We start from the raw sequence: 24531 nt of genomic DNA, 5'->3' as shown, positions 1-24531 counted from the left end.
TGCACCACCACGCCCCACTAATTTTTGTGTTTTCAGTAGAGATGGAGTTTCACCATGTTGGCTGGGCTGGTCTTGAACTCCCGACCTCAAATGATATGCCCACCTCAGCCTCCTAAAGTGCTGGAATTACGGGAATGAGCCACCATGTCTGGCCCTAATTTAAAAAATTCTTTTTTAGAGATGGGGTCTTTGTTGCCCAGGCTGGTCTCAAATCCTGGCTTCAAGCAATCTTCCCACCTCAGCCTCTCACAGTGATGGGATTACAGGTGTGAGCCACTTTTTCTTTATATATATTGAGGTACACTATTAGACATGTAGGTACATTACTAGAAAGTTTTGAATTATTATGCCCTTCTGGCTTAACAATTTAGGGAGGGAGAAGGCTTAATAAAGGAAAATAGATTAAAAAAAAAAAAATTACAACCAGTTAAGCTAGTTGCTCTCAGGTTCTATTATGTGTGATATTCATTCTACTATCATGCTTTTTGATATTCAAGGTATTTTAGAATTTTGGATTACTGACAGACCAAAAGAAGAAATAAAATTCACACACACACACACACACACACACACACACACACACACACAGCTGGTTCTAACAGAAAAGGTTTGTACTTAGTAAAAAACAAACCTGCTAAAGGGGAGGGAGGTTAAATGGCACCCTACTTAACTGTGGGGCAGGGGAGTGAAAATGGAAATTGTCAGAGTCGCTGAATTCTGCCATATGTGATAACCAAACGGTAGATAAGGTTACAAACAACCTAGGGGATGACACTAATTTCACAGCAAGAAAACACAAAGGGTTATAAAAAAGCATAGTACCAATAAATGCAAACAAAAAAACAACCTAAGTCCAAAAGTTGATTAGAGGGCCACAGAAGAAACTAGGGTTTAAAAAACAAAAACTACAAATATACTGATATCCGTATCCATACTATATATGAATATAGAATAGATATGACCATATGTATTTTGTTACACACTGTTTTTTAGCACTGGTTACAGAGGTCAAGATCAACACTCACCCTGCAGGCTAAGTAACCGTGGTAACAAGACGCGTGCTCAGTGTGGCTGTCACTTAGGAGGCAATATTAATATGCTATAAGCAAAATCAAATGTTCTATATTATAACAAACTTCCAGTGAACCAGGTATTAAGGCCAAGGACATCTGTACAGGATTTATAACATAACATAACAAGGCCACGGACATCTGTACAAGATTTATTTCATTCACCACAATGTTTTAGAGTGATAGTATACGCCCTAATACAGAAGGAGTGATTCAGAACCCACCAAAAGATCAAGAGCCAAAGTCAGTGGCTTTGTATCCCAGGTCAGTAGGAGTTTCCTCCGCCATTTTGTTTTTCTTGGATTAATGAGATGATGTACAGAACGCCCTGTGCTGAGCTCACTATGGCTTCTGACAAACAAGCACCACTAGGCACAAGACTTCTTTGCTTTATCCTTGCTCTGGCTGTGCTAGTGAGTGGCAAAAGCCTCTTGCCTGTGCTTGCCATCCAAATTTGTCTTAAGCATTCCTGTTACTAGCCATAGCTTCCCATGACTTCACATTTGAATAAGTTATCCTGAAGTGTGTGGCTGAAATATTGACAAACAGGACTAATGAGGGTGAACTGCCATCTGTTTAACAAAACACACTCTTCTAAGAGAACACCCACAGTCTTACTGCATTTAGTACATAGTCACAACATTGAAATGACATGTAAGAATTAATACAAAATATTTATTTTTTTCAAACCACAGAATTCTTAACCCCAGAGCCACACTATAAAGTTCTCAGAATCGTAAGCCATTAACATTTTTCTAAACAACGCAGTCCAGAGATGAAGATAATTTCCAACCAGCAGGGATGCAATATATAGTAGGTTCCCCTAAGAATGAAGCTCGAATTAGCATTTCCTTTAATACTCCCATAGCCACTCCGTCAACAGAAGCAGAAACAGTACACGTATTCATGCCACTGGGCTCTGAAAAGAGGTTCAAGGTGGGTCTTGGCCAGTGGAGGAAGGAAGGTGTCTGGGACTTCAACAGTGGGGACAGAGAAGGATAATTTCCCTTGGAAAAGAACAGGGTTCCTTTCTCATATTCTTGTGGCCAGAAACTGGGGTGAATTTCAATGGGGGTAATGAAAGAAATAGGAGAGCTATTTCTCCACGAACTCCTATGACCTCCATTTTAACTTCTGACAAAAGTGAACTTCATTTACACAATTGTATTGAAAACAGTAATCACAACCAAAAAGGTGCTATAAACCTGTAATAGGTGTCAAAGGGATTGACATTCCAAACTTTAATTTTAAGGACCCTTTAAAAGGCCTAGACTTGGATTAAAGTAAACATAATATTCCAAGCTAAAAGAGGCACCACAAAAAAATCAACTCAAAACATCCAAACAATAGCTAGATGACTAATGTAGGTTGTTTTGCTTTTTAGTTGCAAAGCTTTTCAGTATCTCAGATTAGTGTATTTCATAAAACAATGCTCAGTTATTTTAATAGCTGCTTATGAAACAATAACATTGTAACTCAAGGGCAATCCTTCCTGCATAATAATCACAAAAAGAATTAACTGCTATAAAACAGGGGGAAAAAGAAGAAAATAAAGCCAGCCTCAATAATAAAAAGACAAAATCTGGAAGGGTTACTCTGCTTAAAAAGAGATTAACCAGGATTATTTAAATACTATAATACAAGTGCTCCTGCTCACTTCCAACTGCAGAAACCAATTTTGTTTGCTAGATCACCATTACCTTTGCTAGTATGTGTACAGACCACCACTCGGAAGTTATCCTTTTGTGCTGAAAAACGTTCAAATCCCTTGTTTGGTCAGTACAGAATATTGCGAGGTGATGCTCATGCAAACTCTTCCTGAGGAATTTATGTGTGCAAATCTGCAACCCGACAGTATGGCATGCAGCCAGGGAGTGGTAGCTGCACAGGTGTGAGCACTGGAGATGGATGTGCAGTGTTCACAGCCATGGACATCCATTCTTCTGCAATCTCATCTACCCACAAATTAGCTTTCACTCTAGACCCCAAAGAAAGGGAGGGTAGTTGCTACAAATTTGTTAAAGGGACAGAAGGAAAGTAACTTGTCTACAAAATAATGCACAATGCATGCATCTGGGTTTGTGTTGCTTCTTACTAACTTTGCCTAAGAACTATTAGGATAATAGTCACAACACCAGGTTTTGCTTTCTGCCCCACAAGAAAACACTAGTAATTCCTGTCAGGTTAGGGTACAGCTGTGACAACAAAAGGTCACAAAATGACAATGTTACTGAAGCTTAAGGCCAACGTTTAAAATATGTACCGTCTCTCAAAACAATTATCTATTTACTTTTACATGTCATTTTTTCAAGATGACTGACCTGGCTTCCCTTTCAAGGAGCTAGTTTCAGGCTGCACAAACATAATAGACAGTTTAAGCAAATCGGCCACTGACTAACCACACAATCAGCCTGCATGTACGGTTTTCTATCTTCAATGATTTGGGCCTTTGGTGATGTTGGTACAAAAGCCAGTATGTAACTGGGGTAGAAAAACCATATACTATACTGGCAAGAATACAAAACAAAAGGCCAGGCACGTGGCTCACACCTGTAACCCCAGCCCTTTGGGAGGCCAAGGCGGGTGGATCACTTGAGGTCAGGAGGTCGAGACCAGCCTGACTAACATGGTGAAACCCCGTCTCTACTGAAATCAAAATACAAAAAGTAGCTGGGCGTGGTGGCACGTGCCTGTAATCCCAGCTACTCAGGAGGCCGAGGTAGGAGAATCACTTGAACCCAGGAGGCAGAGGCTGCAGTGAGCCAAGATCACACCACTGCACTCCAGCCTAGGTGGCAGAGTGAGACTCCATCTCAAAAGCAAAATACAAGAAAACAGAAGAAAATACTTTCTGGCAAAGAGTCAATATAAAATGAGGGGAAGGGGTAGGAAATCTTACTTCCTCTCATATTGCAAACTCAGAATTTTTAAGAATCCCAATAAATAAGCAAAGTCTATTTCAACTTAAACAGGTCCTTCATACTGCGATGTGCCTCAAGGGGCCAAGATGATTAACAGCCAGGACATGCAGACTGGGAGACTATGTACAACCTTTCTAGAGTGCCTTCCAGGCAAGGTTTTGTTGTACTAAGCCAGCTGCAAGGTTTGTTGTACTAAGGCAAGGTTTTGTTGTACTAAGCCAGCTGCAGTCACTGAGCAAAAATTTAGAGAAACTAAATTTTGCAGACTTGACTTTGCCCACTTTTTATTAATACATACATAGTAAAATATAAAATATTTCTCCATGAACTTAATAATGCAAAAGCATCCAAAGATTTTAATGCCAATTCACATTATACTGTGATGCTTTTATAGGGAAAGTTCTTTTGTAAAAGAATGCTCTCTCCCAGAAAAAGCATTTGGGTATATTATTAGGATACTGAAGAAATTGTCCACATTTAAAGAAACATTCCAATTTTATTCCTTTCAGAAAAATTACCACCACTCAGACTTCAGTTCTAGGTGTGAATTGTAAGCCTGCAGCAAGCATTCCACTGAGAAAAGTAAAATGTGAATGTCATGATGAATGGAATTCTCCTTGATACTAGAATGTTACCGGTGTAGCAACTTACACTGTCCAGGTCATAGCGAGAGCCTGTCTACGTTCTTACAGTAATTCAGTGTTCATCGATGCAATCCAGGATGCTCACAGAGTGAACTGAGTCAAATTAAAGTCCACAAAATCCACCAACTCTGGTTAAGTACTTTAAAAAATAAATCTGACAACCTTTATCTTTACTTCTCTGCATAACAGTTTTGCAAATCAAGGACTTCTATTATTGGGTGACTTACTTGCTCCCAATATCCCACTTCTAACTCTCCCATCCACACCACTCCCCCCGAAAAACAACAAACTGAATTGACAGAGGCATGTCTGCTCTGCAGGTTTTTCATAAAGCTGCAACAGTATCCCTGGGATGTTTCTTTTCCTCTCAAGTTCTCTGAAGAGGTAAATACTCTTAGTCTGATGTTGCCTAGTAGAGAAGCCTATGCCCAATTAAGATTCAAGCAAAATTGAGAAGAAAAGTATTTTTCTCTTGCTGCATCTATTTTCTTGGGCTTACAACAACAGCCTTTTATGAAGGACTAAAAAGCACTGTGGATGCAGAGAAACAGAAATATAGCTTTGCCACAGCTAGAAGGGAGCCTTAAGACAGCAGTGGTACTTCTTCCCTATCACACTCAAATATAATGTTCAACTAACAGACTTGTTTTAAGTAATTATCTCACTCATTTAAAATGAAGTGATCGGGAACCCCACACCACTGGGTGTATTTGGACTTAATAACTATCTGCTTCCTAGAGCATTACAGGAAGTAGCTCTCAATAATACTAAGGGGAACTTCAGAGCTAAAGTACTGCCCATCCCTAAACTAGAGTACTGCCAATACTACAGCAGCTGGTGACATCGTGTTAAGTGGCACAGGGAATGGAAATGCTCTGTGAGAGTTGGTCCCCAACATTAACATGAATATGCTCTGGTGAACCAGGGGAAAATCTGACCAATGTGCAACAGGTGTCTATTTTCCCACTTAATTAGCATCCTGCTACAGGGCCACACCTGCCATCTTGGTGGGTGAGTTTAGATACCATACACTTCTCCAGGAGGAGTTTGACAACATGGTCACACAGTTGCAAAGTGCACAAAGCTCAAGGCACAGAGTAGAAAAAAGTTGTGAACTGATGGGGGAAAGTTCTAGCAAAAGCAGAGTTAGCATTTTCCTTTACTAAGACTTTCTAATGCTAAACAAAGACCAACTCTTTTAAAAGGGGTTGTTTTGGTTATGGGTGAAAAATACTGTATTGTAATGATCTGCTTAGTTTTAAAGCAAAAGAGATCCTGACATGTGAAACCAATACACCAAAATGCCAAGTCCACAAATGAACAAAACAAGTGCTTAAAAAAAAAAAATTCTTCTGCTCTTCTATTTTTGGAGGAAGCTGCTGATTTTGGCTGTCAAATTTCACTTAGAAATGGTCACTTTCTGAGATGCTTTTTCCTCACAGAATCTGTAGATAAACTCTTAATTAAAAGATTGTCCCATTTCAAAATCACCCCCAAGTCTAGCAGCAACTTTTTTTGTTTTTTAGTTTTTGTTTTAAAATTACAAACCAAGTAAGAAGTCCAACATCCTCTTCCACGAACAGCTTTGTGACAGAGCTCCTGAGTGTCTGCAGCCCCCCACTGTGCTCTGAATACAGTCTCTGCAGCTCCAGTGTGTCCTCTTTTCAGGAAGGAAAGCACATTCACTATCTGTACCCCCTGGAACCTGCACACGCTGACGAACTGTCTGAAAAAACATCAGAACAGGAAAAAGTATGAAGAGCAGACAGCATTTGATAGTGGCAGGAATCTGTTTATTCAACACATTTCTCACTCCTCTCCCAACTCCCCAAAAAAGGCTTTAAAAAAAAAAATCCTCAAAACCATGTGGTGTGGAGGGAAGTAAAAGGGGACTGAGATCCTAAGGCACTGAGACTGGGCTACAATGTCATCCCAGTAGAAACTAAAGAACTTGGTGGCCTCTTGCCAACTCCCTGAGAACCATCACTACCAGCTGGAGCTGCCACAGCATGCAAAGCACCCTGATTACAAGCAGTGCTTTATGAGAACAACATGGGTATCATCAAATTCAATGCACTGTTATCACAGTGCATTAATATGGCTGCTTTACATCACAAAACCATCAAGATGGGAAGGAATATCATTACTTACTATAAGCCAACTCATCCCCAGCTCTCTTCCGGGACTGGTCACCTCTGGGGATAAGAAAAGAAGAGGCAGTCAACAAAACTGACTTCACATCAAAACAAGAGGAATGGATCAACATATTTGAAAATAAAAGTACAGCAGACATTTCAGTTCTAACCAAACAACCTATTTAAAAATACATATTAAACATCTTAGAATCTTGATGTACCTCACTATGCTTTCTGGAGATGGAAGAACATGAGCCTTTACCTGTATCAACCAGCTCATTGTCGAACACCTATGGAAGTTCTAGTTTCACTTTGGAGTTAAGTAAATAGAGGTTCTCCACAAAACTGACTTCACATCAAAACAGGAAGAATGGATCAACATGTTTGATAATAAAAGTATAGCAGACATTTCAGTTCTAACCAAATAACCTATTTAAAAATATATATTAAACATCTTAGAATCCTGACGTACCTCACTATGCTTTCTGCAGATGGAAGAATATGAACCTTTACCTGTATTAACCAGCTCATCCTCAAACACCTATGGAAGTTCTAGTTCCACTTTCGAGTTAAGAAAATAGAGGTTCTGACTAGGCCCTAAGCTACCTACAAAACCTATTTTTTGTCTCTACAGCTTCTCAGACAATAACAGAAATGACTCAAATGCTTAGGTAATGAGTAATAATAATCACTACTAGCCTTTCTTTCTCAGCATTTTAAGTTGATTTCTTCCTGAAACACGAATTTTTTCTTTTTAGGCTTCAGTAACGCCACAGCACACGTTCCTGACCTTATTTCACCCTGTTCTGCCATCCTTTTCAGGTCTCCTTTGCTGGCTCTACCCAGCGCTCTGTCACTGGTCATCTTTTCTTCTCCACGCGCATTCTTCTTAGTCTAGGATAGTGATCATACACTCTCTCCACAGGCCAGAGGCTCCCATATCTACATCTCCAGCTCTGCCTTCCTCTCTACCCTTGAGATCTGCAGGTCCAACTGCCTCATCACCATGTCCATTTGGATGATTTACATACACTGGCAAGTTTACCATGACCAGAATACAATGCTGACTCCAATCCATCTCCATTCCTCCCTCAATCTTCCAGCTCAATCACTCAGCCCAAAATCCTTGGCATCCTCTCTTTCCCTCACTCTGGGGCATTCTGTCCCAAAAACCAATCATTCCTCATCAACTCCACTGCTATGATCCCAAGCCAAGCCACAGTCTTCTCCTCCCTACACAAGTACACGAGCCTTATTTATCAACCCAGACAAGAGCCAGTGATCTCATGTAGAAGACAGATTAGTTCACGCCTCTCATGAAAGCCCTTCAGTGGCTTCCCACTACAGTCAAAAATTAATTCCAACTCACTCTCCAGCCTACTCTCCAACCTCACTTTCCTCCGCTCTCGGCCTCAGTTCACTACACATCAGCCATCCTGGCTCACTGGCTGTCCCTTGCACATCAGCACTTTACTACTTACTGTCCACTCATAGGACTTATTACTCAATATTATTTATTTTTTTTACATGTTTGTTATTTGCCTCACAACATCGGAACGTAAGTTCCATGAAAACAGGAACTTAGCCTGTCTTGTTCACCCCACTGCTTAGAAGAGTATAGACAATAAATATTTGTTGAATTGATCTTTATCAATAAGTGAGTAACTTATAGTCTCAAATTATTAAAATGCTAACCAAGGTGATTTATTTCCTGCTTTTGAATAATCTTCCAGATAAAGTTTCCCATTTACTTTCTCTGGTTATGTTTAGGAACAGGGCAGAAACCTCTTGCTAAGCTGGGTAAGGAGCCTCAACTGACTGGCAGAAAGAGAACACACCATATGACCTCTGAAGGGTTTTTCTCTAGGCACCACATTCAGCACCAACTAGCTTCCACAGCCAAAAGAGCTCTAACAGGCCGGCCCTCAGGCCACTTTTTAAACACCTGTTGTTAACACTACACCTAGCCAAAGCCAAGTGAGTGTCTTCCATTGTTGTTTACACTAATATCATCACCGTTGCATTCACCAAATATTCTGAAACAAGTTTATGATCAAAAAGGAAGACAGAATTTTGTATCTGGAACCTTGACTTTCAGACACAACCTTCATTTCCATTCCTCAAAGGTTAAATAACTGAACATGTAAATATACCAGGAGAAAAATACAGATGTGAAAACAACTGGAGGCAGGAAAAGGAATATCAATGTGATTTATGCAAGAGGCTGCTGAAGAGATTAAGTACAGAATGCTCTCTCATAAACCAGACCCTTACTACAAAACGAAAAAGCCCTAATTTCAGCATCAACTGCTCAGCTAAAAGACCTATGTTCTTACCTTGGTTACTTAGATCTAGTAGTTACCTTCTGTAGTGTTACCTCTGACAACAGATACCAAACTTCCACCCCTCACCAATCAATTCAATTATGTAGGTAAGAGATAAAAAGCTGTTGCTTTTAGCTTATATGTTAATTCTAGCCTACTCTATATTTCCATGCACCTTAACGATTACAATTCACAAAAATTCCAGCTCAAATGAGAATCTGTTCACTAACTGCAAAAAAGGATGTATTTGACAACATTCACATTATTTTAAAACTTATTCAAAGACTTACTCTGTGCTATCCACATTAAAGCTGTTTGTTACCTACTCAGGATCACTACATCACTTAAGTTCATCTTACATGAAAAAGTACCCACAACACTGAACAGGAATCGTGGTTGGTTAGGCATAAACCATAAAATGACTTCTCAGATAAGAAGAGGCAGAAACAGAATTCTTAAGACAGGCTGTACTATATTCTCCTTTTTGGGGGGCATCAGCGTACACCACTTCTTCCAAAATATTATTCCTAATCAAAGAAGGCATGAAGGTCCATGCACAAGAGCAGAGGCAGGCTCTCCATCAGACCTGCCAAAGGTGGCATGTGCACGTCCTTCCTGGCCAGCATGAGTAAGCTCGGAATGAGATACAAGAATGTCCACTTTGGCAGGCTTACTCTGTGCAAAGCACCTGTCAGAATAATTTATGAGGCAGAGTTTAATCCTCATAGTACATGTATAATAAAGTGTTAATTATAAAAATGGTCCCATTAAGTTTGTAAAAACATTTTGTCACCCCTTGGTATATCACCTAATACTTAAGTCCAGCCAGAAGTTTTATAAAATAATTCTACTGAGAAACAAAAATTCCTATTTATACCAAAAATCCAAGACATTTCCCTGAATAAAACCAAACTGGCCATTGGCTGAATAGTGCCACGTTAGTCCTTCATGTGCAGAGGCAATGCAGCCTGAGGTTATTTACAGAGGAGTTACTCATCTCATCCCAAGCAAATCTGACATAAGAGCTACCATAAACCAAGCAGTCCTGCACCCTGTTCTCTTAATCCAGTACCAAAATTAGGATGAGAAAAATGGGCATGTTTAAGCAATTCCACACATTGCTCTGGAAGGCAAACTCAATAAGCTCAAAATTCACCAGAGTTATATTCCTATACTGCTTCACCAAAAAGTTTTCAGAAGGCTGTCTTTTTTTTAAAGGTAGAAACATCCTAAATTAAGAGCAAATGTTTAAATAAAACATGAACGTATGAAAGTATAAAGACTTCAAAATTATGGTAAGCCTAGAAAAAACCCTAAACATCATACTCAGATTATTTTGCATTTATTTAAGAATGTTGGGCTGGGTGCAGTGGCTCATACCTGTAATCCCAGCACTTTGGGAGGCCAAGTGTATCACTTGAGGTCAGGAGTTTGAGACTAGCCTGGCCAATATGGTGAAACCCCATCTCCTAAAAATACAAAAATTAGCTGGGTGTGGTGGTGCAAACCTGTAATCCCAGCTACTCGGGAGGCTGAGGCAGGAGAATCACTTGAACCCAGGAAGCAGATGTTGCAGTGAGCCGAGATCACGCCACTGCACTCCAGCCTGGACAACAGAGTGAGACTACACCTCAAAACAAACTAAAAAAAAAAATTGGCCGGGCACGGTGGCTCATGCCTGTAACCTCCGTGCTTTCGGAGGCTGAGGCGAGAGGAACCCTTGAGCCCAGGAATTCAAGATCAGCCTGGGCAACATAGGAAGACCCTGTCTCTACAAAAAATTAAAAGTTAGCCAAGGAGGGTGGAGTGCCTGTAGGGCTAGCTACTCAAAAAAATTTATGGAAAAACTATTAACTATAATTCAAAATACAGATATGGCCAAAAAAACCTGAAAATCAGATACTTCTGCATGACTTCTGCAAAGCAAAACAACAAAACCACCATAAGCAAAAACAAATTGAGAATAGTATGTCATATCTTGGACAGAGAATCAATGTCTTCACTATAGAGATTTCCTAGAAATCAAGACTAAGAAAGAGAAAAACAAGCAAAGAACTTTAAACAGGTAGTTTGCAGAAAAACAAATGCAAACATATGAAAATATGGTCAACCTTACTCATATAAGAAATGCAAATTAAACCACTTCTGAGTAATTATTTTTCACCTACTAGGTTGGCAAAAATACAAACGTGTAACAACATACTATACACACAAGGCCATAAAGAATAGGGACTTTCCACCTTTGCTGGTGGATATGCAAAATGGCATAAATCCCCTGTGGAGGGCAATCTGGCAATATTAATCAAAATTACAACTGCATTTATCATTAACCCAGCCATCCCACTTCTGAGAATTCACCCTCCAGATATACCTGTAACAAGTACAAAATAATACATATACAAGGTGATTCACTGCAGCACTGTCCATTATAACAAAAGACTAGAAATAACTCATGTGGCCATCTACTGGGGACTGGTTAAGTTTCAGTCTATACATATGATGGAATGTGTAAGAAACAGAAATATGAGCATATATTGTGTTTGCTTGTATTATATTGTGTTTGCTTGTATTTATATTTTAAAAAATGAAGGAATCACAAACATAAAAATGGTGACTTGATGGGGTGGGATGCACAGGGAGACAGGTGGGAGCAAAACTTCTCAATGTGTACTTTTTACCAAAGGCCTCATTCTGTGTACGAAAATAATACCGCTCTCTTTCTGCTGGAACTTATTAATGTGAGGAAATACCTAATACCCTTAGGTATTTAGGAAATACCTAAAGAGAAAAACTCTTTACATTCCAGCATTTCCCACTGGCCCTTCCTTCCCCTAGCCACAGAAAGCCCCAGGTCTCCCAGGCCCATCTCCACAACTTCACTGATCCCTTCCCGTGTTAAGCTGTCAGTGATGGGGTAAATGATCAGTGGATTACTCACTGCCCCCACTACCACACCAGTACAGATGTCACCAGGACAGAAAAAGGAAATACCAGTCCAGGGACCAACAAATTACCTGCTTTTGTCCCTAATCTGAGACTTCATAACAGTGACCCTAGTCAAGGCTTGTTTTTCTGAAATTCAGTTTGGCCTCAGACCCTCTGAAAAAATGCCCAGCCCCAGCTCTAGCCAGATAAGTGAGTCAACACTCAACCTACTATTTGTAGACATGACTATGCCTAAGATACCTCAAGCGTGTTCCTTTCCACAACTTTCTTCCTATCAGGAAGCCAGATGAGAGAAGACACATAGCAGTGCTAAGAGTAAGGATTATAAAAATGCAAGATATGACTGTGCCCTTCAATGACTTGCTGATATAGGCTATTTTCTCACAGGGAATCACAAAAATTTTATAATAATGTACTTTAGTTGAAAAATGCACTCTGCAAGATTTTCTGGGATATGACCACGATAATGAAGTGCAAAAACTTTAGGAAAATTATCAAAACCAAGACAGGCAAATAAAGAGATGCCCTACTTTTTAAGAAGAAACCACTAGAATTTAGGGCAAAAGGGGAAGTATGAAATACAGAATTTAAAGCCTCTTTGCTAGGTTAGCCATAAAAGTACATTATAACAGATCATAAAAGTTCTATAATGTTTTTCCATATGCACAGGACTAATACAAGAGAATCAAAGTTAAAAGAGCTCTTGGAGCTTGCCCACCTAACTGCTCACCCAGTGAGAAATCCCTTCTTCAAAAGGTATGGGCTGGGCCTGGCGGCTCATGCCTATGATCCCAGCACTTTGAGAGGCCAAGGTGGGCAGATCACTTGAGGTCAGGAGTTCGAAACCAGCCTGGCCAACATGGTGAAACCCCATCTCTACTAAAAATACAAAACAATTAGCCAGGCGTGGTGGCACACGCCTGTAATCCCAGCTACTTGAGAGGCTGAGGCAGGAGAACTGCTTGAACCCAGGAGTGGAGTTGCAGCAAGCCGAGACTGTGCCACTGCACTCCAGCCTGGACAACAGAGCAAGACTCCATCTCAAAAACAAAACAAAAAAAATGTACGTAATGAAGAGCAGCTTCCACAAAATCAAAACCCTGCTTCAGCATTTCTACAGACAAGGAACTAATTAATGTCTTCTTGCAGCAGCAAGACTCTTGGCCAGTTACCTCCCATTCTCAGAACCTTACCATTTATCCCATGTCAAGCCAAACTGGCCTAGGGAAATGGACATATTTGACCACTAAAGAAAAAAAAACAACTTGCCTTGTAAAGCCATTCTGTATAAGTTCTCTTTGAAATTTCTGATCTTGAGCAGCATATTCAGAAAGTTCAGATTCCACCGCCGGAGGGAGAATGTTTGGAATAAATTTAGAAAATAGAGTTGGAGCCATCTGAACCCACTCTGTAAGGAAAGGAAACAATTCATTAAGGAAAGCATATAAACACATCAAATTAAATGGAAAAGGTCAAGTTTTCTTTTAAAATACATAGTAAGCCAAATTTAAAGCAGGGGAAAAAAATTAGTGCAATCCCATTCTGGTAAAAAAAACATATAACGGTAAAATTTCCCTTCTAAAAGGAATTTTACAGGCTGGGCGCGGTGGCTCAGGCCTGTAATCCCAGCAATTTGGGAGGCCAAGGCAAGCGGATCACAAGGTCAGGAGATCGAGACTATCCTGGCTAATATGGTGAAACCCCGTCTCTACTAAAAGTACAAAAACTTAGCCGGGCGTGGTGGGCGGCACTTGTGGTCCCAGCTACTCGGGAGGCTGAGGCAGGAGAATGGCGTGAATCCGGGAGCTTGCAGTGAGCGGAGGTGGCACCACTGTACTCCAGCCTGGCCCACAGAGCAAGACTCCGTCTCAAAAAAAAAAAAAAAAAAGAATTTTACAGTATGAAGAAAGCCATTTTTATATTTTACTGATTTAACAGAATTTAGTGAAAATCCCTAGGGAATTTTTGAACAAATCTTAAGTATGGAAGAAAATATGAATGTGATTACCACACAATTCTGAGTGGGAGGGGACTTCGAGGGAGGGGGCTTGGTGGAAATATCAGCCTTATTAGCCATTAATTAAAACAATATATAATATATAGCCCAAGAATAGAACAGTACAAATAATAAGTAGACATATTTTTAAAAAGAGGCAGCTCAAAAGGTAGGGGGGACTGAACGTTTAAAGTGGGTTGGAGGTAACTGGTTAGTACTCTGAAAATATTTTTTGACCCCTGTTAAATTACAGCAAATATATATAAACAACAGTACAAAAAAAAAAAAAAAAAGTGGTTATCAAATCATTTTTTAAAAGATCAGGAGACTATAGAAGATAAGGCAAAGAAGTTACAGGAAAACACCTGTACCAGATATGACAAAGATGAATTAGTATCTTTATTTTAACGAATATGTACAAATCAGTAAGACCAGGTAAATGAGTAAAAGAACCTATAAGAGTAATATAAACAGAATAAATAGCCCTGTTAATATTAAAAAAAAAAAAATTCAAGCTAAAATAAACATACTCTCTCCCTTTTATTCAGTGAACATTAAAGAGAATTAACACCCACCTGTATCAAGGGCATGGGGAAACCATTATTTCCCTTCCTTGAGTGGTGGTCCTCAATTAACGCTATTATTCATTTTGAATTGTTTTAATCTAGCCTGTTCACATTTTTCCTCTTGGAAAACATTTTGGCTATACATCTCAAAAACTATAAAAATATCAATATCTTGAATCCAGTAAACCCATTTTAAAAACAATAATCTGAGTAAATGATTATAAATTAGAAAAAGCCACGTTTGATGCTGTGGAACATTTGGTCTGCATTAAGTAAAAAAGTGGAAGTTAACAAAATGTCTTGTTGAATAGCTAATTAAAATTGGCAAATAAACACTGCAAATGATACAAGGACCAATTCATTCAGTCACCCCTTGGGAGAAACTCGTGGCAAAATGTTTCCCTCCTTCCAGTCCAGCTCAAATATGGCTTCACTAAGAGTCTCAGTACAGTGCTACGGGGAACCACTAATCAGAGCTGGCAAAGTCAAACCCATCTGCTACAAAATAAAGATGAAGAAACAAAGTGTGTGTATTAACTGAAAAAGGGCAGAATAGGATTGTTGTGACTATTTCTAAAGACTGGATGCCAAAAATGGTTAAGTCATCAGAATCTCCAAGGATTACAGCCCAGGAATCTAGACTTTAAAAAGCCTTCATAAGAGACTCAGATGCACTCATACAAAGACCAGCACTTAAGAACTACTGCAGTGGAATAAACTTTTCCTTTCAAAATTCAACTTTTAAAATATTCTAATCTTAATCTGTCAGGTGAATAAAATGGCTTTAATAAAGCAGCAACATAATGGGTACTGGCAAAACATGTAAATGTCAAAATATGTTTTCAAGTATCTCAGAAAATGTGCAGGGCAGCAAAAGGTTAGTATGTGATAAAATTCACCTTTTCAAAAGGACAATTCTCAAATATAGAATTCTCCTTACAAGTAGTATAAACCCTATTACAAGAGTTTGAACCTGGATAAAATAGCATTTAGATAAATATGTACCCACAATACTTTTCTACCTTTAGTGATTAACTTTATTTTGCAATTTTGTTACTTATAAAAGCCAGGGCTTATAAAGCTGCCTACCTGGGAGGCAGAATTTGTCATACTGCACTTAGATGCTTTGAAAAGAAAAAAAATCATTCATAACCTAGTACACACATACACTATTTCAGGAGCCATCTTCATCACACTGCTGTAAAATTCTGAGAAACTAGATACAGAAAAATATCAGTTTATTGGACACATGCAATAAAATATCTTTACTACTTTATACAAGTAATTTCTGTCAAAAATCAGAGAGTAGAGCTCAAAACCTAGATCCAAATTTAACAATAAATTTGAATACTCTAGAAGTCATTAATCATTTAAAGTAGCCTAAGAAGGTGGTTTTTTTTTTTTTTGGTTTTTTTTTGTTTTTTTTTAAAGACAGGGACTCGCTCTATTGCCCAGTCTGGAGTGCAGTGGTGCGATCGGCTCACTGCAAGTTTCACCTCCTGGGTTCACACCATTTTCCTGCCTTCCGAGTAGCTGGGACTAAACGCGCCCACTACTATGCCAGGTTAATTTTTTTGTATTTTTAGTAGAGACAGGGTTTCACCATGTTAGCCATGATGGTCTGGATCTCCTGACCTCGTGATCTGCCCGCCTCAGTCTCCCAAAGTGCTGGGATTACAGGTGTGAGCCACCGTACTCGGCCTAAGAAGGTATTTCTAAAATCAGTCTACCAGTACTAGTTTTCACTTGGTTTCCATTTTAGCTTGCTAAATTCTGACAGGTCGTTTAAATTAATGAAGCAAACAAGCCATCAATTAACTAAAATAACCATTAAACTCAAATGGATAGTAATAACAGCAGTGAATGTTTGCATGCTTATTACGTTATCAGGTACTGTGCGTTAAGCTCTTTATATCATGTTTTATTTCATTTAATCCTCAAACAAAAGAATTTCACAAAAAGGTAATTACTGTCTAAAAAGCATCCCTTGTGTTTATAGATTGTAGAACAATGTTCTGTCTTGATAACTTCTGTAATCTCTCTCCCATGGACATTTATAAGTTGCTAGACAACTCTATGACAAGTTTGAGCTTCTCGCTTATAGAAAGATACATACAAAAGCTCCTTGGGATTCCTTTAAATTTATAGTGTTTTATTCTAAGACAGACACATTAAGATAATTTAAAAACCATGCTTTTGACTATAGTTATCTTTGGTATTTCCTTTAGTTCTTGTGATTATTTCTATTTCTCTCCCCAGAACATCTTTACAAAATGACTGTAACTTTACCAACACTTATAGATTCTTTGCAAGCTACTTAACAGGCCTAAGAAGATGGACTTGTGAATGTGGATGTCTGTGAGTATGTGCAGCGTGAGGTAGGAAGTAAAGGAGAAATTAAGACCAAATATGAGATTCAATTTTATCCATAAAATAAATTGTATTCTACAATTTATTTCTTGTATTTCCCTAATAGGTTCTGCAAAAAAAACAAACTAATTGGTTTCCACTAGCAGAGAACATTCCAACTGAGCTCTGAGTTTACATTTTACAATGATGAGTATCTATTCAATTTTTTTGCTCCAGCAAATGCAAGTACCATTAGGCCTCACAAAACACATACAGAACCACTGCCCTCTTGGAAAAGGCTGTAACGAACAGTTCCAACTACAACAGAAATGAGAAATGTTTACCTGGTCTGAGGGTATACAGGCCTTTCACAATATTTGCCATAGTTGAAGGTGTGACCTGAAATGGTGTTGACTGGGCTTCTAAAAGTAAAGCTGAAATAAGAGAAAACAGGTTAAAAAGAATGTAACACGTATTGATTGTCAAGATTTCTCTATTACTGTTCTCCCAAAGACTCCCAAAACATAAACAATTGTAAGAAACCAACAGTCAAATAAACCAATCAAACGTTTATATACTAAGGATTTTTTCAATCCAGTGCAGTAGCTAAAATACATGAAGGTCTGCTGACACACTAATGGAAATGAATCAATTCATGGAGGTTCTGAAAAGTAAAAGCTTTCTAAAAGCACTAGTATAACCTATCATGAATGATACATTATAACTGAGCTGAGTTGAAAATGCTTCCATTACTTTTGGAGAATAAAGTATCATACAATAACCTCCCTCAATCATTTCTCCTTCCCCCAAATCACCATTAGTAATTATTTGGTAACTGTGATCAGAGACAGAAATTCATTTCCCCAAATGCTACATCTACTATTTTCTTACAAGAGCTAAGGGCAAGGGATGATGATGGCTCATCTTTCTCATTTTCATGTCTTTGGTGACCCTGACTCTGAACATGACAACAGAGACAGTTTTCTTTTAGGTTATCTACTGCCACACAAACATTTTTAAAAAGTTTTTAAAGAGGAGGAATAATTCCTCTAGATTAGATCACTAACAAATACAACTAACAATTCCTCTAGATTAGATCACTAACAAATACAAATTCCATTGATTAGTGAACACAATAGATACTACTGACCTAAAATGATTCATTTTTAATTTATCTCAAAGACCTACATTTGCTAATAACAACAAACTTGGTATGATTTTACCCTAAGCCAGGCTTGTAACATCACATATAAACTGATTTTGTTCTGTTCATGCCTTTCTAAAAGGAGAAATGCAATCTTACTAGGCCAATGAGGATTTTATAGTCTCAAACATACAATTTGAGTTACGTTTGAATATATATGATGAAGGCCATCAGAGATGGACTGTTAAGTTTATCCTTCCGATTTTATCATCAGTAGACAGCTACAAGTTTGAATGGCATAGACCACCAGGGGTGTCCAATCTTTTGGCTCCCCTGGCCCACAATGGAAGAACTGTCTTGGGCCACACATAAAATACACTAACAACAGCTGATGAGCTTTAAAAAAAAATTGCAAAAAAACTCATTTTAAGAAAATTTACGGGCTGGGTGTGGTGGCTCACGCCTGTAATCCCTTACACTTTGGGAGGCTGAGGAGGGTGGATCACGAGGTCAGGAGTTCAAAACCAGGCTGGCGAAACCCCAGCTCTACTAAAAATACAAAAAAATTAGCCAGGCATGGCAGTGGGCGCCTGTATCCCAGCTACTCAGGAGGCTGAGGCAGAGAACTGCTTGAACCCGGGAGGCGGGGGCTGCAGTGAGCCGAGATCACGCCACTGCACTCCGTCCTGGGTGATAGAGCAAGATGCCATCTCAAAAAAAAAAAAAGGTTTACAAATTTGTGTTGGGCAGCATTCAAAGCCTTACTGGGCCACGTAGGGCCCGCAGGCCATGGGCTGGACAAGCTTGGCATAGGCAAATAAATGCTAAGCATTTCAGAAAATCATGTTGCTTTAAAATGCAATGTTTAAAAATTTAAATTCTAAGTGTTAGGTTTTCAGAGTTTTTCTACTCATAAGATGCTAATTTCAACATGTATCCAAAATCCAAGCGCTCTCTCTTTTTATTAATCCACCTTCCTAACCTTTTCACCATTTTGGCCTCCAATTAGGCATGATCCTACTAACTCTTCATATTCAACAACATATTGATTATGTGGTCAAGTATATACATTTGCAAACCATTCCTACCATAACTGTAATCACCTATGTCAAATTTGATAGCTATGAAGACATGATAAATACAAAGATACACACATAAAATGTACATAAATTTGAAATAAATTTTAAAATGATTACATTTAATAACAAAAGATTATTAGAGTTGAGAAGGTGTAATATTTCACTCAAATCTCCACTTAAACTCTTTTTAGGAAAAGTGTTTAAAAGATTTTCTAGTTAATCTCCGCTTTTAAGGAAAAAGAAATGGGAGTTTGGGGGTGGTAACTTGAGAGAGGAAAGAGTACTGAGTATTTGGCAAGTGCTAGGTACTTTATATTTATTTAATTCTCACAAGTTCGATCATCTACCTTTTTATTTTTAACAGGTAAGAAAACTAAGGCCAAAACAAAAACCCCTCACTGAATAGTTCATCTGAAGTCACAGAGTTAGCTAGAGGCAAAAGAGGTTCAAGAACTTGTGTTTCACTCTAAATTCTGTACTCTACCTCACCATACCAACACCGAAATGCCTGCTTATATGCAACAATCATCACACACATCAATAAGCCATATAGTTTAAACACTAGAATGGATAAAAGTTCTAATCCGAAAGTCTAGACAGGTAAGTGCCTTGCTGAGAAGGACACACACCTTTTGATACCTGAATTGGGACCAGAACGAAGCTCCTCTGCTCTTTCAAGTATTCCTCAGTGCTACACACTTGCTCAGGAGATTCTCTCCTTTATTAATTTGAAAAGCAATTCTTAAAATCAAAACTGAAAATACTCTTGGCTTCAAAAAACTTTCAAACTACAATGGTTTGAACTAAAAGGCAGAATTGCCTACTAAGAAAATTAACTAAAACGTAACTATTTAGAACACTATGCAAACTGAACTAGAAATCTTCTGCTGTAAAGTCAACATACTATATTTTCCCACGAAATTTCTACCATTAACCCCATGCTACACATTTATTGTTACATTTGCTCAGAATCACTAACACACTATGTAAATAACCTTGATTAACAATAGATCCAAGTAGTTCTGCAGCTTTCAGAGTTTAATTCGAATAATTTCAAAGGAAAACAATTTTACTATCAGCCAAAAATAGAAGCCACTTTATTTTACAAGCAAATATGTATAAAAATGATTATACCATGGAGCCGAAAGAAAACTAGTTTTATCCCCAGTAAGAAGTTACTGTTTTCATTCATGAAACATACCAATAATGAATGATATGGGCATTCATTATAACCATTCTTATAGTAATATAAAGAATCATTATAACCGATTCTTTATTAACAGACAGTATTCGTTTTACATTTTTGTATTGGTTTTAAGACATGGCTCTCAAATTCTTCTGACATGCCTTTTATCAAGAGGTGGGATACATTTCTCTCTCCTGGAATTTCGGCTCTGTGACCACTTGCCCAGCAGAATACAGCAAAAGTGGCACTGTGCCAGCTTCTGAGCCCAGGACCTAAGAAACCAGCAGTTTCCATTTCCTGTATCTTGAGATACACTCATGAAGGAAACAGAGGAACCAAAAGCTAGCACCAACTTACCAGCCATGTGAATGAGTCACACTGAAAGCCCCAGCACCCAGTTAAGCCACAACAGACAATGCTGAGCAGAGCAGACATAAGCTACCCCACCAAGCCCTCCCAAATTGCAGAGCAAAATAAAAGACTGTTGGTGTTTCAAGCCACTGTGTTTTTGGATGATTTGTTACACAACAATAATAAATGTGAACACTACCATCTGAAGCCACGGGAAAGAAATTATTGATCAGATTGTAGAAAGTTACAGAAATTGAATGTAGTTATTTGTTCTGCTGCAGTAAAGGGGTAATATAAAAATGTATAAGTGGAAATGACATTAATAGCTGTGCTTTTCTGGTTGAAACTTTAACCTCTCTTTGTTTCCGTTTCTCCATTTCTAAAATGAGGGTAATGATTACACCTATCCTATAGGGTTAGGAGAATTATTTTTAAAGTATAGGTCCCACCAAATACGAGCAGTGCCTGTGTGTGTTTAAAAACCTTTGATGATCAGCCACATAATACAGTTAAACGTTGTTCTGAAGCTCAAACCAATGAGGCCAGTCATTTCTCTAAGTACAATGCCTCATAACTGCGCAATAAATATCTGACAAACTCAGTTTTGTCCAATTTACAAAAGCTTAAGGACTTTTCTGTTTACTGGGAAATAAAAAGATATATCCACCTTTAAGTGTAATTTTTATTGAAAACCAGACAGTATGATCATGTTTTCTCTCACCAGATCTGGACTACTATATTCTTTCTTGAATATTCTCTTTGCATACATCCAATAAAATTAGTTTCCAAATTACTGGCAAATATAAAAATATATTTACAAAGTAGACAGGCTTTTTCTACCAAATAGTAGCATTTCTCTACAGAATTTTAACAAGATTTCAAAATGCTCTATCTTATCATGAAAGCAAAAAGACAATGTATCAGGAAATACTTAAGTGGTTATAATACCTGATGAGACAATGTTTAAAGATGTTTATTTATTTATTTTTTATTTTTTATTTTTTTGAGACGGAGTCTCACTCTGTCACCCAGGCTGGAGTGCAGTGGCCGGATCTCAGCTCACTGCAAGCTCCGCCTCCCGGGTTCACGCCATTCTCCTGCCTCAGCCTCCCGGGTAGCTGGGACTACAGGCGCCGCCACCTCGCCCGGCTAGTTTTTTGTATTTTTTAGTAGAGACGGGGTTTCACCATGTTAGCCAGGATGGTCTCGATCTCCTGACCTCGTGATCCACCCGTCTCAGCCTCCCAAAGTGCTGGGATTACAGGCTTGAGCCACCGCGCCTGGCTAAAGATATTTATAAACATCTCCCAGCCTTACAAAGAAAAAAAAAAATGCATGTCATATTCCCAAGACTCTCGGCTTCTTTTCTGATTCTGGAATCTCTTGGGAACATAATAATGAAATGTATATTATCTTCAACTACACTATTCTTTGAAAAAACCCTACCTTTCTAAACTAGCCCCATGCTCGATAATTCTTTCACTTAACATTAAAAACGGGGGGAAAAAAAGTTTATGGTCAAGCTTGGAACAATTCTTTTGTAAATTCTAGTAAAAGTTCATTGTGGTAGACACTAATTATGGTTCACAGGAAAGCAAAAATACATCCTGCCAACCCAAATATGTGCCACATTCGAAAAAATGACTTGATGTATCACATAAGATATGAGCTTTAAAAGGATGCTGAGACATTAGGTTACAGGGACTTCCTAACTCCACCTGGAGAAGTATATTCTTTCAGGAAAGGTAGGATGAGATGCTACCCACTGTGAGGGAAAGAGGACTCAAGAATGGGGAGAGGAGAAACTAACTGAGCTTAATATTCTTAATAATCTACACAGGCACATGAAATATTTTACAAATCCTAATTCACAGGAGAGAAAACTCAGGGCCACAAGAGGCAAAGAAGTTTGCCTAAAAAAGAGAATAAATGACAGAACCAGACTAGAGAAGGGTTTCTGCACTAAAGAGTAAAAATCAGAGGATTCTGTACTACCATTTCAGAGACACAACACTGTATTCCTTATAGAGTTACTGGTAGTAAAGTTAGAAGTGAACTTCCTAATAATACTTTCCCCACTGTCAAGGAAAAATAAGGGCGGGCAACAAGTTATCAGGGCAGACACAAGGGCACTGTCCAATGACCTGGTAAAGGTGCTCACAGCTCACCGGGTGACCTTCAAGTCCCATTTTTAATTCCGCAGTGTCTCAGGTGGGCTTCAACACTTCCTATCTGGTTCAGATGTTAACATTGGGATTTATGACATGACAGTGCTCCCAGACCAAAAAGGAAAAGGAAAGATCATTGCTAGTGTTATCTCATCCCTATAAGCTGAATTACTTACGCATTAGGCTGTAAATGTGCTTTTCTGCAACATGTTCCGTAAACAGCTTTATAAGGTCATCTTTTAAGTCTCTGTTAAGCTTGGTTTCGATGTAAAACTTATTCTGAAAAATAAAATGAAATCTTTTTTGTGTATTAATTGGGGAAATGGTTAGTCTAATGAACTGGAGCACTACATATTTTAGAACACAATGCATAAAGGCATCAATTAAAACAGAAAAACTCAACATCCAACAACAAAAGCCCTGCAGCTGTTAGTTACTTGTCTTTCTGGCACGGGTTGAAAACATGAAAAAAAGTTTTGAACCATACATCTCCGAAAGAACACTGGGAGATATCCAACATTAACTAGACAGGGATGCACAAACATTGTAGAACCACACTGTGTGGAACACCCTTTAAAAATACATCATCAAAAGACAACATGGAGAAACACTAATGAAAAGTACTCCATTTATCACTGATCTGGGTTGAAAGCAGGCTGTGGACGTGCACTGGTTGACTCCCCAGCACACACTCAATTTCACTGATGACAGTCATTCAGCTTCTGTTATTCCCTGGGGACCACCTTTGATTCAGAGGTAGACACTCAAGGCAGCCCAAGCAGCCTTAGAGAAACCTTGGCATGAGGGAAAAACCTCTTGCAGTCGTCTTATAACCATGAGGGGAATGTCAGGCCTCTGAGCCCAAGCCTGCACCTATACATCCAGATGGCCTGAAGCAACTGAAGAATCACAGAAGAAGTGAAAATGGCCAGTTCCTGCCTTAACTGAGGACATTATCTTGTGAAATTCCTTCTCCTGGACAATGAGTCTCAGAAGCTCCCTCCCGGCTCCGGGTCTGAGCACCTTGTGACCCCTGCCCACCAGAAAACAACCTCTTTGACTGTAATTTTCCACTACCTACACAAATCCTATAAAACTGCCCCACCCCTATCTCCCTTTGCTGACTCAGCCCACCTGCACCCAGGTGATTAAAAAGCTTTATTGCTCACACAAAAGCCTTTTGGTGGTCTCTTCACACAGACACCCATGACAGGGAAGAGGATAAAACAGATGTTATGGACAGCAGAGAGACCAAAAACCAAGTCCTTAGTAATACTGTTGAACCACAGATTCAACCAACCTTGGACACAGCCTTATTTCTGGAGTTTTATTACAAGAGATAATACTCTTCATTATTTAAATCACTTTGAATCATGTTTTCTGTTTCTTGCAGCTGAAATCTTGACTAGAATTACTGGCAAGTCCAAAAAAAGTTGTTTTTTTTGTTTGTTTGTTTTTTGTTTTTTATTGAGACAGAGTTTTGCTCTTGTTGCCCAAGCTGGAATGCAATCATATTGGTCAGGCTGGTCTCAAACTCCTGACCTCAGGTGATCCGCCCACCTCTGCCTCCCAAAGTGCTGGGATTCCAGGCGTGAGCTACCACGCCCAGCAAAAAAAGTTTTTCATATGTAAGTGTTAATGCAGAAGAGTAG

General features: G+C 38.8%; 1 protein-coding gene across 1 annotated transcript in view; it reads right to left on the bottom strand.

Annotated features, from left to right (window-relative positions):
• Positions 1 to 1206: 1206 nt before the first annotated feature.
• Positions 1207 to 24531, bottom strand: part of CACUL1 (CDK2 associated cullin domain 1) — a 68731-nt gene continuing 45406 nt past the window's right edge. The window contains exons 5-9 of the mRNA XM_023224257.2: positions 23056 to 23158; positions 17296 to 17385; positions 13310 to 13448; positions 6787 to 6830; positions 1207 to 6361 (exon numbers count right to left, since the gene is read on the bottom strand). Of these exons, the coding sequence (XP_023080025.1) occupies positions 6321 to 6361; positions 6787 to 6830; positions 13310 to 13448; positions 17296 to 17385; positions 23056 to 23158 (417 nt within the window). The 3' untranslated portion in view covers positions 1207 to 6320. The remainder of the gene's footprint in view (positions 6362 to 6786; positions 6831 to 13309; positions 13449 to 17295; positions 17386 to 23055; positions 23159 to 24531) is intronic.

The sequence above is a fragment of the Piliocolobus tephrosceles genome, chromosome 9 (assembly GCF_002776525.5).
Source record: "Piliocolobus tephrosceles isolate RC106 chromosome 9, ASM277652v3, whole genome shotgun sequence".
Lineage (NCBI taxonomy): Eukaryota > Metazoa > Chordata > Mammalia > Primates > Cercopithecidae > Piliocolobus > Piliocolobus tephrosceles.
This window is presented reverse-complemented; position numbering and strand designations above follow the sequence as displayed.